Source organism: Mesocricetus auratus, unplaced genomic scaffold, assembly GCF_017639785.1.
Source record: "Mesocricetus auratus isolate SY011 unplaced genomic scaffold, BCM_Maur_2.0 Super-Scaffold_15014, whole genome shotgun sequence".
Taxonomy (NCBI): domain Eukaryota; kingdom Metazoa; phylum Chordata; class Mammalia; order Rodentia; family Cricetidae; genus Mesocricetus; species Mesocricetus auratus.
The window spans coordinates 2,781,378-2,797,508 of record NW_024429186.1 but is presented as its reverse complement, the minus strand read 5'-3'; the positions used below and the strand labels follow the sequence as shown (position 1 = coordinate 2,797,508).

Genomic DNA, 16,131 nt, shown 5'->3' with positions numbered 1-16,131 from the left:
AAGATACTCTGGAGCTTGTGTCTGGGTGGGTCTAGAATAGACTCCCTCATTCCTCTGGATTGCTGAAGAACAAGTCCCCTCCTGGTTCTGACACCTGCTTCTAGTTGCCCCTCCCCCTTTAGAAGAGACTATGCCATTGCATGGGACCAAGGAGTAGGATACGGGGGAAACAACATTTTCTGGGTTGTTGTGTTTTTGTTTTTAAGACTCTTATTTGTGTTATATGTTGGAGTGTTCTTTCCTCCTCTTGGTCTTAACTTGAACCAGAGCATACACACGGAGAGCAGGTTGTCTGCCCCAGCCTGCTGCACAGATGTGCTGAGCCTGGTTGTCTCCGCCTGGAGCTGTCCAACGTGGAGCGCTAATTAGAGACGCTCTGAGCGGAGCCGGTCAGGCTGCCTCAGAGTGAGGAGAAGAAGGATGCTGCAGGCACATTAATGAGCTTTTGGATGTGGTCCCTGGCCTCTGGCGCAGTGACCCGGCCGTGTGTGTGCAGAGCGGCAGAGCCTGCAGCTGACTCGGCCGTCACCGGATCTGCGGGGAATGGCTGGAGGGGGCAGCTCTTGTGACACCGTCCTTGCCCATGTGTCCCCTGTCCCTTCTTACTTTCTGTTTTCTAAGAGAAGACCAGTTGATTGCAGCTAGCCTTACACATGAAGCTAAGAAATTAGGTGGTAGCTAGAGCTACATCATTTTGGAAGCAATAACAACAGCAGCACGAGAATCTAAGAGGTGATGCTCAAACTCCTTTGTCAGAAGAAACAAGCCTCAAAAGGTGCAGTGATCTGTTCAGGTTCGTACTACAAGGGGAGCTGCTCCTGCACCTGTCGCAAACATGTCCTAACCTCCCGCTTCCTACAGGGAAACCTGTCCCTTGGGGTGCGGAAATGGCTTGGCTGGCGATGTGCTTCCTGTACAAGCACAAGGACCTGAATTCGGATGCCACGCACCCATGTAATAAGACCAGGAATGGCGACACATTCCTGTAATTCCAAAGATGACCAGGAGGTGACAGGAACATCCTTGGGGGTTTCTGGCCAGCTAGTCGTGCCAAATTAGTAAAGTCCATGTCCAGTGAGAATTTTCTTATTGTTGTCGTCTCAAAATACCAAATTGGAGAGTAATAAAAGAAGACACCCGCCGGGTGGTGGTGGCGCACGCCTTTAATCCCAGCACTTGGAAGGCAGAGGCAGGCGGATCTCTGGGAGTTCGAGGCCAGGCTGGACCAACAGCTTCCAAAACAATATGGAGAAACCCTGTCTCGTAAAAACAAAGCAAAACAAAACAAAACAAAAAAAAAGAAGACACCCAATGCTAACCTCTGGCCTCCTTAGGTACACATGGATACACACAGACACCCAATGCTAACCTCTGGCCTCCTTAGGTACACATGGATACACACAGACACCCAATGCTAACCTCTGGCCTCCATATGTGCATACATACAAGTATATACACAAGGGACGTACTCTCTCTCTCTCTCCCTCCCTCCCTCCCTCTCCCTCCCTCCCTCCCTCCCTCCCTCCCTCCCTCTCTCTCTCTCTCTCTCTCTCTCTCTCTCTCTCTCTCTAGTAGGATTTAGACTTGCATCGGTGAAGTCTGGGCTGGGAAGGGAGAGGCTTCAGACAGGCATCTGTAACCTCTGTTGAAGTGGAGGGTTGTTTACAGGAAAGCCATCCTCCCGAGTCGCCAGCAAACACCGCACGGGCAGCAGAGACTGATATTTCTTCAGAGATGAAACACAAATAGCTACTGAGCACACGAGAGTCCCCCAGCATCAGTAGCCACCAGAGGAAATGCAGACAACAAGACAAAACAGAAGTAAAACAAAACACGACGACGGGACCCTGCTTCCCAGCCACAGGTGCAACCGGTGTGGGTGACTGTGGGGATAATGAGACTCACGATGTTGAAGAGACACCGAGCCACGCTCTTTTGTTTGGTAGGGCTGCAGGACAAGCTGGCGGCTCTCGAAGTATTAAATACAGTGGCAATGTGACCCTATGAATTCGTCTGTTAGGCTTACACCCAAGAGAACCAATACATGTCCATCTCCCAGACTCGGCAGCATACAGCGATCTAACGGCATTATTCAAAGTAGCACAAAGTGGAAGATAGCCTGGGTGTCCGTCATCTGTTCCTTAAAAAAAAAAATAGAATGCGGTAGCAACATACAGTACAGCCCCGAAGAGGAAGGGGACCTTGGCCCACGCTGTAAAGTTGTGGGCTGGATGCAAACGGCCACAGGCTCAGAGGATCCATTCACAGAAACCTCTGCAGGGCAACAAGCTCCCGGATACAGAAAGCAAAACAGCGGAACTGGCGACAGAAGAACGGGGACCTGCACAATGTTCTGATCCGGGGACGTTCTGGAAGGACTTAGTGGTGAGGTTTGCACGTCTGTGAACACATGAAAAAAAAACCGCAGAATTGTATGGTTTCATGGCATGGGGCAGCTGCATCTGAAGAGAGCCGCCAATTAAAAACCAATGCTGCAGTAGCTACCAAGTGTGGGTCTTGGCGGATGCTTGACACCGTAATGTCAGGGATGCTTGGCGCGCCGTTGGGCCGTGAGGATGGAGCCAGGGCCTCCTGAGCACAGACTGATGGAGGCCTAACTCTCACCTTGTCTCTCATCTTCCCCTCCAGGGCGAGGACTCTCTCCCCGAGAGCATCCTGACCTATGTGGCTCACACTTCCGCCCTGACCTATCCTCCCGCAACCCGAGTCAAGCACCAGACAGCCTTCCGCGGCCCCTAGGCCAGCTCCAGCCAGATGAGCTGAGCCCCAAGGTGGATAGCGGCGGGGGCGTGGACAAACAGCAGCTGATTGCGGCCCTGGGTGCCTACGCCGCTCAGAGGCCTCCCAGAGGGAATGACCCAGGGCCACGGCACCCTCTGCACAGTCCCGCGAGAGCATCGAGGCCCTTCTCAGCGCCCGCCTCCTCTCAGAGATGGACGTTACCCCCAGGAGACTCCAAGGACCCCCTGAGCATGGGAGATGGTGAGTGTTTTGGTGGCCTGCTCTCACTGCATTGGCCGTGATGACCTCTTCCTCTTCCATTACACACCTCTTGTAGACGCAGTGTGTGACAAAGGGATCTTATGTGGGCCCAGGGTCCCTCACTGTGGAGAAGAATCCTGCCACAGGGACACCCGCAGTTGGGGAAAGGGGCAAGTGCTCTGGGCTCTAGGTGTAGGTGGCTGGTTTATCTCCTACCTCTTTCAGCCTGGTCCCCGGACTGTGTGTCATCTACCGTGTGGTTTGCAACACAGAATAGAGATGCCATCAGACATTCCATGCCATGCGATTCTGGATGGTCAAATCCATAACTACACACTAAGTAGTTAATCCTCAGAGGTGTCCAGTCTGCAGTTAGTACCACCTACAACTCAATGGCGAGTAGTGCAGACCACTATGTGGCCCTTGTCAGAGCCATGGTTTTCAGTTTCTTGGTAATAGTGGTGAACTTTTGTGGTTATCTATTGTCTATGGGGGGCATCTACAGGGGACGACAGCTTAGGCACTTTCAGGATCCTGCTCCTTTATATCATATAGAAGGTTCCGGCCCATTTGCTTTCTAACAACCTTTTGCTAAGACCATCCCAAAGTGGAATCATTATGTTATGACTTCCCCTATAGAGACACAGGGATTCTACACCTATGCAGGTAGCACTTTGGGGGACCAGCTGGTGACTGCACGGGCATCATTCTGTCTGCTGTAAGCAAAGCTCAGTTTATATTGACAGTCCTGGTTCTCACCGCTGCATTCCAGGCAGGCAGCCTCATCCTCACGTCATTGACTTCATTCTCTGGGAATGCAAAACCTTCAGAACTTAGCGGTGGTGGTCAACCAAACATTTTTGGGGTTACTGAAGTTTTCTTGTCCCGCCAGGTCCTTCCACTGCTTCAGACCCAATTGAACACACAGAGATGCTATTTTAATTGTAAAACTGTTGGCTGATGGCTAGGGCTTCTTACTGACTAGCTCTGTCTTAACGATGAACCCATAACTACCAATCTATGTACTTCTACATGGCCTTATCTTACCAGGGAATGCCATCATATCCTATCTACCCTGTAGCTACATGGCAACTTTTTCGCAGTACCTCTCTCCCAGCCTTCTCCTCATCTTCTAGCCCCGCCTATCTTTCCTACCTTTACCGGCTATTGGCCAAGAAGTGTTTTGTTCACCAACCAATAAGAGAAACATATATATAGAAGGACATCCCCCATCAATTTGGGTCACCTCAGAGAAAGCTGGATTTATCAAGAAACAACTGTCTAAATATCAACTAAACTCTATCAAAAGATTTTTTTTGCCTTGACTAATAGGTCCTAGGCTTTGGTCATTAAAATTCCTTTTATGTATGTGTATATAGTGACCATATATAGTTGGGGAGACAATACCCCAGTTAGACATCCTGTATCACCAAGTGAAACCTCCAATGCCAGAAACATTACGCTTACCATGGGAATGGGGTTTGGTAAAAGATTGTGGGCTATATGCCTAACTAAGTACAAAAATACTAAGTATGTTCATCTCGCAGAACAGCTACATGGGAATCATTCTGTTTCACCCAGATGCGGGGGAGGGGCTCCCATGATTTGCTGTATTCATGAGGCTCTTCCCTGAGTTCTGTCACGAGGTAACAGATGTCTATCTGTCGTTTCCCTTTGCTTTTAACATTCCGGATATCTTCCCCTACCCCTGAGTCTTTGAACAAAGACTTAAGTGGTAAAGTTGTGAATTCTTTGGAGAGGTTGTGTAGGTTGGGGACAGAGGACAGTCACTTGCCCCCATGTTTGTGGAGGCTCTCAGGACGGAGCACTCTCACAGATTGGCCTGTTTGGTTAATGATGTTCACCGGAGCCATGGGGTTTATTCAATACTTATGAAGAGCTGTCAGTCATCCACAAATGTATTCTCCTACCTTGGAAAGTGCTCTCAGCATGTGCTGGGTCTCACGCACACATCTGCACCCTCCCTCCTGGTGTCCATGCCTGCAGAGAGTAGCAGCTTCCCAACACTCGGACTTCTTGATTTGAGGATTGCATTGGCTCATATTTATACTGTGCTCCAAGGACACATACCATTTACATTTCATGTGCTTACAGTGAGGCTTAGCATATATCCATAAGTTGTTTTGATTACTTTTTATTATTTTTTAAAATTCATTATTTTTTATTTATTTTACACTCTGGCGACAGTTTTCCCTCCCTCCTCCCCTCCTATCCCCTCCCTCGCCTCGCCTCTGCCCACTCCATCCCTTCTCCCAACAATGGCATTAAGTTGAGGCAGGACCAAGCTTCTCCCACAACGTCAAGCTTGGTTGGGCTAGGCAGCCCAACATGGGATAGACCCTGGTCATACTGCTAGGAGCCCCAAAAACAGACCAAGCTACACAACTGTCACCCACATGCAGAAGGCCTAGGTTTGCCCCATACAGGCTTCCTAGCTGTCGTTCCAGAGTCTGTGATCTCCCCAGAGCCCAGTTCAGCTGTCTCTTGCTCAGCTACATTCATAACAGTGCTATTCATAATAGCTTAGAACCCAGAAACAGCCTGGACGCTCCTTAGCCGAAGAACAGATGATGACAACAACATCGTGAACTTTGCCTGCCAATGGATGGAGCTAGAAAAAAAAATCATCCTTAGTGAGGTAACCCAGACCAAGAAAGAGAAAAGCAGTACATACTCATGCATAAATGGATGTTATCTGTGAAGTAAAGCATAACCAGGTTACAGTCCACAACCCCAGAGAGGTTATGTGACAAGGAGGGGCCCAAAGAGGGAAGCATGGGTTTTCCTGGGAAGGGGAAATAGAAGAGATCTCCTGGGTAAACTGGGGGCAGAGGTGGCTGGATGGGGGGTATGGCAACTTGAGGAACCTGTTGAGGGGGCTGGGGACAAGATGGATGGGGAGGAGTAACGAAAGAGATGTCTTGACGGAGGCCATTTCAGGGTTAGGGAGAAACCTGGCACCAGGGAAACTCCCAGGAATCTACAAGGATGATCCAAGACTCATAGCAAGAGTGGAGAGTGTACCTGAGCTGACCATCTCCTGTTCTCAGACTGGTGACCACCCTAATTGTCATCAGAGTGCCTCCATCCAGTAACTGATGGGAGTAGACACAGAGATGGATAGCCAAGCACTGGGCTGAGATCTGGGAGAACTGTTGAAGAGAAGGAGAAAGGACTGCACAAGCTGGGGTTGGGTTGGGGGAACCCACAGATTGCCTTTTAGCCTATCTCATTTTTCATATTTTATTAGTTTTCTATTAAATACACAATACACACTTTGCTTTAATAACTCAGGCTCGAAGTTATACACTAAGCTCCCCCCATAAGATGTAATTTGAATTTTTATCTTTTCTAAAAATCAGTAAATTAACTGGGCTGCCTTTGTTCAATAATAAAAGTAAGTAATACATTATTTTAAAATCTTTGCAAAAAGGTAGAGTTTCAGACTTTGCATATTTTAAAGGTTCATGGTTAAGTTTGGAAAGATGTTTGTCATATTTGTTTATGTCAGCCTGTCAGTTTGCAGGGTAAAATGCATGCAGTGGTTTTACAAACAGAGTATTTTGCAAAAGTTTGGAGGCTATTCAGTTGGAATTCAGGAAAGAAAGTTGCCTCATAAACACTGAAATAAGTGACAGGCTGGGTGACAAGTCAGCCTGAATGGTTGTTTATTTTAGAGGGGGGAAAACCAGTGGTGGGAAATGTCACTCAGCCGTCTCATGGGGCTTGTTTGATTTTGTGAAACAGACTTGTTGTATAGTCCAACTGACCTCTCATGCTGGGTCCTCTTGCATCAGCCCCTGAAGTATTGAGGTTACTGGACTGCACCACCACACCTGGCTCTCACAGTATCCTAATGGTTGTCTAGGCACACAGCAAAATTAAGTTTGCTTGCGATGTCCACTGTCCTCAAGTCTTTCTAGACTCAAAATAACTTTGAGGGTATGTGTAGATGTGGGTATGTGTGTGCATGTGTATGTTCTATATGTGTGCTGTGTGTGTGTATTCATATGTACACATATATGTTATATGCATATGGTTATATACGTGTGGTATGTACATGTGTGTGTGTGTGTGAACAATATTGTAGTCGTTCAGAAAATTATGTCCTTAGTTTTCAGTGTTTTCTTGCTTGTGATAATATTTACTCCTGGGCTCTGAACACAATGGTTGTCCAATATAAGCTGAATAACTGGATGGATGGAATGGGTGGATGGATAAATATGTAGGCAAAAGGGATATGTGAGTGGATTAGTGCTTTGACAATGAATGTGTACATGGGGATGGATGGATGGATGGATGGATGGATGGATGGATGGATGGATGGACTAGTTGAATGAATGATTAAATGAGTGGCACTTGAGCCCTGACTTTCATGGCTGAAATTCACATTTTATTTTAAAATTTAAGCTTATACTTCAACAAGGAGTGGTAATTGAAAATTTTAATCTTTTAAAAACTTCAAGATTTACTTTATACGTTTGAGTGTCTTGCCTGCATGCATATATTATGTGAACCTTGCGCAGGCCTGGAGGCCAGAAAAGGTTACCAAATCCCATGGAACTGGAGCTGGTATGGTAGTGAACCAGGGCATGGGTGCTGGGAACTGAACTAGGGTCCTCTGCAAGAGCAGCGAGTGTTTTTAAACATTGAAACATCCATTCACATTCCAAAGTGTAATGTTAAACTCTGTAATGGGCATGTTGAGAGGCTGTAGCTGGCCTGCATGGCTGAACTTCTAAGGGCTCTTGTCTGTGCTGTGCCTTACCTGCTCAAGGGTTGCAGTGAGTGAGCTGTGGCTGGAATTAATTGCAGATATCCAAATGTTTATCATGGACTGGAGTGGGGGAAGAAAGATGGGCAATGATGTGCACATCCAATCTATATCATTAGCTCATCATTGAGGCAGTGATTGTGATATACTGAGGCCCTGGGGTGTGACTTCACTGGATGGCAATATATACCTCATTGATCTTCATTGACCAATAAAGGAGAAGTCGTGATGAGAATCAGCACTTCCTGAATTGTGAGCCAAGACCCGGGCCATCTGTCCTATGGGACTCCCATGTCTACGCCCGAATCCCATCTCTCTCAGCCCCGTGGAGTCATTCTGGGGACAGGGCAGCCCTCCTCCTTTCTCCTGAACTTGTCATCTCTTTTTATTGATGGCCCAGCGCCACAGCCCTGAGGGGTCATGGTGCCATAGGAAGGACATCGTGACTTCAGACATGTTTGGGACCCAAAGCTACAGAAGGAGAGAAGGGTGATCTAACATAGACCTAGAATAATTTGACCTGAGAAAGTAGCAAGCGATTTCCTGTAGCCCCACTGCCCATGGATTCTGGTAGCTCTGTGCCTACAGGGCCAAGCAAGGGCCTGCACATGCTTGACTCCTCTGGCTTTGCCATGGTGAGATCCGTCCCTGTTAACTTTCTCTTTGTCCCTTTCCTCCTTGACTACTTACAGAGTCTCTCAGGTTGAGCCCATGCCAGTTCCTAGAGCTGAGTGATTTCCTTGCCCCCAGGCCTATACAAAGTTGAGCTCAGTATCGACAAGGTCATGGACCACCCTGTGATTCCTTCCCCTCTCACAATGAAGAGAGTGTGCATGTATCCTGGTGAGGTTGGCCTTATGACCACTGAAGGATGTGGGGGAGAGGCTCTCCGTGTGTGAAACATCATGCGTCAGCCTGCCTCCTTACTCAGGTAGAGCATGACTTTAAGTCACAATGGCATCTTCTCACTCCTGATTGATCCCGCATGCTTGGAGTAGCCTAGAGGGATGTCCATCAGAGATTAGAAAGGGCACATGCTATGTGGCCATGCGACTGAAAGTGTAATGATCTGGGCTGCTATGGCCTTAACGAGAAATCAGGCACTGGGGAAATCTCAAGGGATCCACAAGGCTGACCCCAACTAAGAATCTAAGCAGTAGTGAGAGGCTACTTTAAATGCCCTTCCCCTATAATGAGATTGATGACTACCTTATATGCCATCCTAGAGCCTTCATCCAGTAGCTGATGGAAACAGAAGCAGAGAGATTCACAGCTAAACACTGAGCTTAAATCCTGGAATCCAGTTGCAGAGAGGGAGGAGTCATGAGCAAAGGGGTCAAGATCAGAAACAGCTGCCCTGAGAAAGTGGGAGCTCATGGATCCCAGTCTGACAGCTGGGGAGCCAGCATAAGACCAAACCAGGCGACCTGAATGTGGGTGTTAGTGGGGGGGGGCAGGGCAGTCTATGGGAGTTCTGGCAATGGAATCAGTATTTATCACTAGTGCACAAATGGACTTTGAGAGTCCATGCCCTATGGAGGGATACTCTGTGAGCCTAGGTACACTGGGGAGGGCCTAGGTCTTGCCCCAAATGATGGGACAGATTTTTGATGATCCCTCACAGGAGGCCTTACCCTTCCTGAGGAGTGGATGGAGGGTGGGATGGGAAGTTGGTGGGAGGAATAGGAGGTCAGGAGGGAGAGGGAACAGAGTTTGGTATGTAAAATAAGATTGTTTTTAATTTAAATAAAAGTTAATTAAAAAGAGAAAGTGTAATGAGAGATGACTGAAGGGATAGCTTCATTGTGGTATTATCTTGTAACTGAAACTACAAGAACTCTAAATGCCCATCTTTGGAAGTCCAGAGCACCACCTCCTCTCCTCTCAGCGGTTAAGGCTTGTATGAACCAGACACGTCATCTTCCTGCATCCATGTAGATCCAGAGTCAGAGCCCTCAGAGCTGGGGTCAGCCGTAGAATAGACTGCACTTAAATATATCTATGGATCTATGGAGTGGGGTCACATCCCGTCCCCCCTCCGCCCTGGGCATGATGCACACTGCCCTGTTTGTGGGAGCTATCCACGGTTCTGAATCCCACAGTTCTTGGGGAAGGTTCAGTAATCAATCCCTCCAGGAGGGAAACGCATATGCTGGCATGATGGACACTGCTCTGTTTGTGAGAGCTATCCATGGTGCTGAAATCCCACAGTTCTTGGGGGAGGTTCTGCAATCGCAGATCGCTCATGAAGGTAAATACATGCACTCTGCATCAGAGGTGCCACACTCGCAGAGGGCAGAGAAATGACAGCCAGACTACGTGTCCACTCAGAGCCAGAGAGGAACAAGAGTTGGGTGGGCAGAAGTACCGTGACTCCACAGTCCACCCCGAGTAGAGAGGAGCCGTCACTGATCTCACGGGATCTCCTCACTTCAGAACAGCAACTGTCAGAAGGGTGCATGGGGAATGTGCAGGAAGAGGCTTGTGGTGCTGGGGGTGGTCACCTAAGCACACACACCCAAGACTCATCCCTGGGCACATTTCTGTCCATGCATCTCATCATATGCAAATCCCCGTCTCCACAACAACAGATCAACAAGCTCTAAGTCTGACGGAGTCCAGCTTTTCAAGTTTACAGGAAAACACGGCTTTCCTTTGTTCATTTCGTGGGCATTCCGTCCTACCATGTCTTTATCCGGAAGCTCTGTCTGGTGGTTCAGCTCTGTGTCTCCACTTCCTGAGGCACAACGACAGTGCCGCCAGTCACAGAGATCGCCTATGTGCATGCTGGGTCTAACCCTAATCCTTAACCCTAGTGGAGTGGAAACATCTGACTCCTATGTACCTGTAAAGTATGCAGAATCTTCTCTGACGCCCTCAGCTGTGATAGGACACGTATCTCTGTGGCACTGTATGTCTGGCTGTGGTGGCTAGGGACTACACATCTTTTCACAAGGTTATTGGCTATTTATATAGCTTCCATTGTGAATTCTCTGTACTTTTGTCCTTGCCCATTTTGGTGTGTGTGTGCGTGAGTGAGTGAGTGAGGTTGCAGATACATCCGCAAGTGTGTGTATACAAAAGAGAGACAGAGACACACACAGAGGGAGAGAGAGGATACATCTGCAAGTGTGTGCATCCACTTGAGTGTGTGTGTGTGTGTGTGTGTGTGTGTGTGTGTTAAGGCCAGCAGTCAATGCTGAATCTCATCCTTCATAATTTCCCACCTTATTTGTTTTGAGACAGGGCCTCTGGTTCTCACTGATTGTCTCAACTGGGTGACCAATGAACTCCAAGAATCTTTGTTTCTCTCTCCTTCAAGAGACAGGCGCGTGCTGAAATTTCTGCCTTTTACATAGCTGCTGGGGCTCTGAACTTGGATCCTCATGCTGGCATAACAAGCACTGAGCACATTCCCAGCCTCTACTTTTCCTATTTTTACTGACTTTGTTTTATCATTCATTGCTATTACAGGAAATCCCCCCCCCAATACACTGAATGAGTTTTATTAGATAGTTTGGGACTATTGTGTCCTCGAAGCCTTGTTTCAGCTGAGATAAAGATGCCTTTGTTGAGCACTGCACACAGGAAACAGGAAGCGGAGCGGACATTTCCCCCATGTCTGCACTGCTATGTATGTTTTATGAACCGTAGGAGCATGGATGAATGAGTGCTCCATAGCAGACACATGTCTTTCAGAGAGGAAGGAAAAGCAGGCTGTGGCTGTATTCCTTCACACACGGTGTCTGCTTTCCTTACCTTTTTAAAAAAAGTGTAGGTCTGCAGGAGCCACTCAGTTGCTATTCCGTAAGCACAATATAAAAATGTCGGTCCCATTTGTGTCTGAAGGGTATGTCCCCTGGCTGCAGATTTCTGGGCTGAAAGTTCTTGATCAGAGATCCAAGCATGCCATTCATATGTATAATACCAAACAGAAAACCACACTGATGCCCGAAGATCCATTTGTTTTCTTTTTTCCTTTTATTGAAAATAGATTTTCCCCTCACATAATATATCTGGATTGCAGTTTCCCCTTACTCAACTTTTTCCAGCACTTCCCCACCTCTCCTCCCATCAGGATCCACTCCCTTTGTGTTTCTTGCTAGAAAACAAACAGGTTTATAAAGGATTATAATATAATTAATATAATAATATCATATAAAAGAGAATACAAAAACTAACACATTTTGTAATGTGTAGTCTTCCCACCAGCTGCCTAGGTCTCACAGCTGTCTCAACCCCCAAACAACACACAAAACACTATATTAATTATGAAGCTGTTGCCTATTTGCTTGGTTTCTTATCGGCTAGCTCTGACTTAAGTGTTAACCCATAACTGCTAACCTTGAGTATTTCCAAGTGGTCTTCTCTTACCAGAGAAAGGGTTCAAACCTCTTAGTCCTCTGGTGTCCTACATCGTGACTGACTGTACCTCAGTTTCCCAGAATCCTCCTAGACTCCTAGTCCCACCTATCTTGCTTCCCTATTGGCCAACAATGCTGTATTGACATATACACAGAAGGACTTCCCCATCATCTCCTCTTTTCTGTCTAAATAAAAAGAAAGGTTTTAACTTTAACATAGTCAAATTATATATCACAGAACAGCTATCAAGTAAGAACTATAGTTACAGTATTTAATCCATTAACATTTAGTAAGATTTAAAGAAAGTGTTCTATCATCTATCCTGTCTGTGTGAGTCATATGTAACTTACCTTTTATCATAACTAAGGAAAACTATAATTATAACTAGCTGTCTTCAACTCCATCAAAGACCACAGAAGGATAATATATAAACACTAGAATTGACAGAGATATCTTGCTACCTGGACAGTCACCTGAAGTTCCTCTGTAAAGTTGTGGCATCCATCTTCAGCCCATAGGTCACAGTATGTCTGGCAGATTTCTCAGCAAAGCAGGAAATTTCAAACTGTCCATCTGCATTGACAGTTTGTTAGTAATTTTTCTGTGTCCTGCACAATGTCTGGCAGACTCTTCCATGAAGCAGGAACCCTTTACGACTGTCCTATCAAGTTCAGCGGTCACTTTCCTGTGGGTCCTGCATGTCCAGATTACACAGCAACAGTCAAACGGTCCAGGCAAGAGCAGTTTCTTGCCCAAATGACTAGTCTTGCCATGTCAAAGGCAAACTCCATATCGAGTTTCTTCAATGCCCATCTTCCTCTCAGACATAATTGGTGTTGCCAGAGCAGTTGTGTCTGTCATGAAAAACCCTAAGCCATTTTAAATGCCATTTTCTGAAGGTCTTTGAAAGGTTAGAAGAATATCTATCTGTCTCAAATACATCTCTGTATATCTAGAAAACCTAACTAACTTAACTATAAGTTTTTACTATTATAGGTAACTATATAATCTGTATTTAATTATATATTACATTTATAAATGAGTTATACAAATACAATACCTAAACAAGAGGAGAATATATATATATATTTGATCTTAAATTTGTATCAATAAGTAAAAATTCATACCAATACAAAATATTCATTTCTATATCAAATTTCATTTTTCCCTTTAGGAAGAGATTGACTGTGATCATTACCATTGATAACCAACCCTGTAAAATGAAAACAAACATTTAAACAATATTTGGGAATGTGGGCATTGTTTATCCAAGCTGCTTCCTACTGCTTGGGGCGCTGTCCATACCATGGGAATCATGACAACACACAGAAACCTGGCCAGGTCCTTGTTTTTGTAGTCTGCATTGTCCCAGATTTTTCGGATGTTGGACTGCCTGGGACACTGCTTCAGGGGGGGTCTTGCTTCATCAAACCATAGAAACCTGGAAGGAATCCATAGCCTTTCATTTTCTGTGGAAACACAAATAAAATCTCTTTTCCTAAGTAACACATCCATATACTTAAATTTTGAAGCCAAGGCATTATCAAAATATATAAGTTGGATTAATCTGGCAACATTTATAATCAAGTTATTTTGGCAGGTGTTGTTCCTTCCTTAGCAATTGAACAACTGAAAAACACAATAGCATACAGTATCCAGAATCTCTGTGTATTTTCCATCTTTATGTGGCTTTTTTTATTACTCTATATCTCTTAATTTTACTTTTTTTTTGAGAGACAGGGTTTCTCTGTGTACTTTGGCTGCCATTGAACTCCCTCTGTACACAGGCTGGGCTTGAAATCACAGAGATCTGTTTGCCTCCGAATGCTGGGATTAAAGACATGTGCCACCACACACAGCTACTCTGTTTATGTTTTTTTCCCACTATCCTGTTTCTTTTTCTCTCCAAAGCCTATGTATATTTTTAAACACACTATAAACCTTTTAGAGGTTTTACTTCATATGAATCTAACTTTACTGTAAATCTTTATGTTTTTCTGGGCACATGTCTGTTATCTCTTAAACAACCCTGCTAAAATTAAAGTGGAAACAGCCGCTGGCTTCCCAACATAACACAGTGGGCGCAAGTTTGCTGCCAGCATTGGGAGCTGTGCTCAACCCCTTAGTCTATGCCTTGGCTTGGAGATGTGGTCACTGCCACTGCCAGCTGCTTGTGCACACCATTCAATTGTTGGCAGGGCCCCTTAAAAGAGCCTTGCAGTTATTTTTTTGCCTCTTATACCGAGTCAGGAAGACTCCCTTAAGGAAGCCATGTGAGTCTGCTTGTCTCTAGCAAAACAGAGCCCACCTGAGAAAAATGCTGCAACCAAGAAGCTGTTCTTCTCTCTGTTCTTTTGTTTCTAAAATCCCTTTTAAGCTTTTGCCATTCTACGTGGAAATTCATGATCCTACTCCTGACACCATATACAATGTGTAGTCTTCCCGCCAGCTGCCTGGGTCCCGCAGCTGTCTCAACCCCCAAATAACATACGAGACACTATATTAATTATGAAGCTGTTGACTGTTTGCTTGTTTTCCTATCCACTAGCTCTGACTTAGTTATTAACCCATAACTGCTAATACTGAGTATTTCCACACGGTCTTCTCTTACCGGAGAAAAGGTCCAGACCTCTTACGCAGCTGGTGTCCTACATCGTGACTGACTGTGCCTCAGTTTCCCAGAATCCCCCTCAGCTTCTAGTCTCACCTGTCTTGCTTCCCTATTGGCCAACAGTGCTTTATTTAATCAACCAAGAAGACAACATATACTCAGAAGGACTTTGCTCACCAACATTTGAGTTGGATAAGAGCATAAAAGAAGGCACAAGAACAAGAGAGACCCACTCATTTGCACACGCAGGAATCCCATGAAAACACTGGACTGGACGCTATAGCGTGTAGGCGGAAGACCTGGTGCAGACCTGCACAGGCCCTTTGTGTGCTGCCTCAGTCTCTGTGAATCCGTACGAGCTTTGATCACGTTGATTTAGAGGGCCTGCCTTTCTTGGTGTCTTCCTCTCTCTCCGCCTCTTACATCTCTTCCGCTCTTCCTACCTCCTCTTCCCTGAGATTCCCTGAGCACTGAGGTGGAAGGGTTTAGGGCTGAGTGCTCCAAAGTCTCCCACTCTCGTAGGTCTCCGTATTTGTGCCCACCTGATGCGGGAGGAGGCTTCTCCGATGGTGGCAGAGCAAGGCACTGAGGTGTGAGTACAGCAGAACATCATTAAGAGTTGTTTGGTTTGTTTTTTTTTTGCTACTTATTTTAGAGCAGTAGAATTGGGCTTTAACCTAGGCCCTTTGGCCAACAACTCAATTAGATGGAACCCAATCCCAGAACTGGAAGCTTCCTTTGGTGACAAGAGAACTGGGAATCTGTCTCCTCCTTATCTGGGCACTTTCATTTAGATCGCCTTCACCTATGTAAACATTTTAGGAAGCTTCTGTCTTGTGTCTTAGGTCTCCATACTATCCCTCACATGGCCCTCTATTTTAGATGTCTCTTCCCATATTCTCTCCCACTGTCTCCTCTATCTTGCCCCTCCCATTCTATCCTCCTCCACCTATCCATAACTATCTATTCTATTTCCCTTTCCTAATGAGATTATCTGTCCCCAGTAGACCCTCACTCTATCCATACCCTCTTTGGTTCTATAGATCGTATCTTGATGATCACAGACTTAGCCCATACCCACATATGAGTGAACACACACTGAATTTGCCTTTCTGTTTCTGAGATAACCTCACTTGGGATGACATTTTTTCCCTAGTTCCATCCATTTAACAGCAAATTTCATGATTTCATTCTTTCAATGGCTGAGTGATATTCCATTGTATAGACTAACCATGTTTCCTTTAGGCATTCTTTTGTTGAGTGACATTTAAGTTTTCAGTTTCTGGCTTTCTGAGGAGAGCAGCAATGAACATGGTTGAACCACATGTCTCTGTGGTAGGATGAGGTATTTTGGGGG

General features: G+C 45.9%; 1 protein-coding gene across 1 annotated transcript in view; it reads left to right on the top strand.

Moving 5' to 3' along the window:
* Positions 1-16,131, top strand: part of Ptprn2 (protein tyrosine phosphatase receptor type N2) — a 653,364-nt gene that overhangs the window by 259,328 nt on the left and 377,905 nt on the right. Inside the window, 2 exon segments of the mRNA XM_040742316.1 lie at positions 2,650-2,731; positions 2,734-3,003. Of these exon segments, the coding sequence (XP_040598250.1) occupies positions 2,650-2,731; positions 2,734-3,003 (352 nt within the window).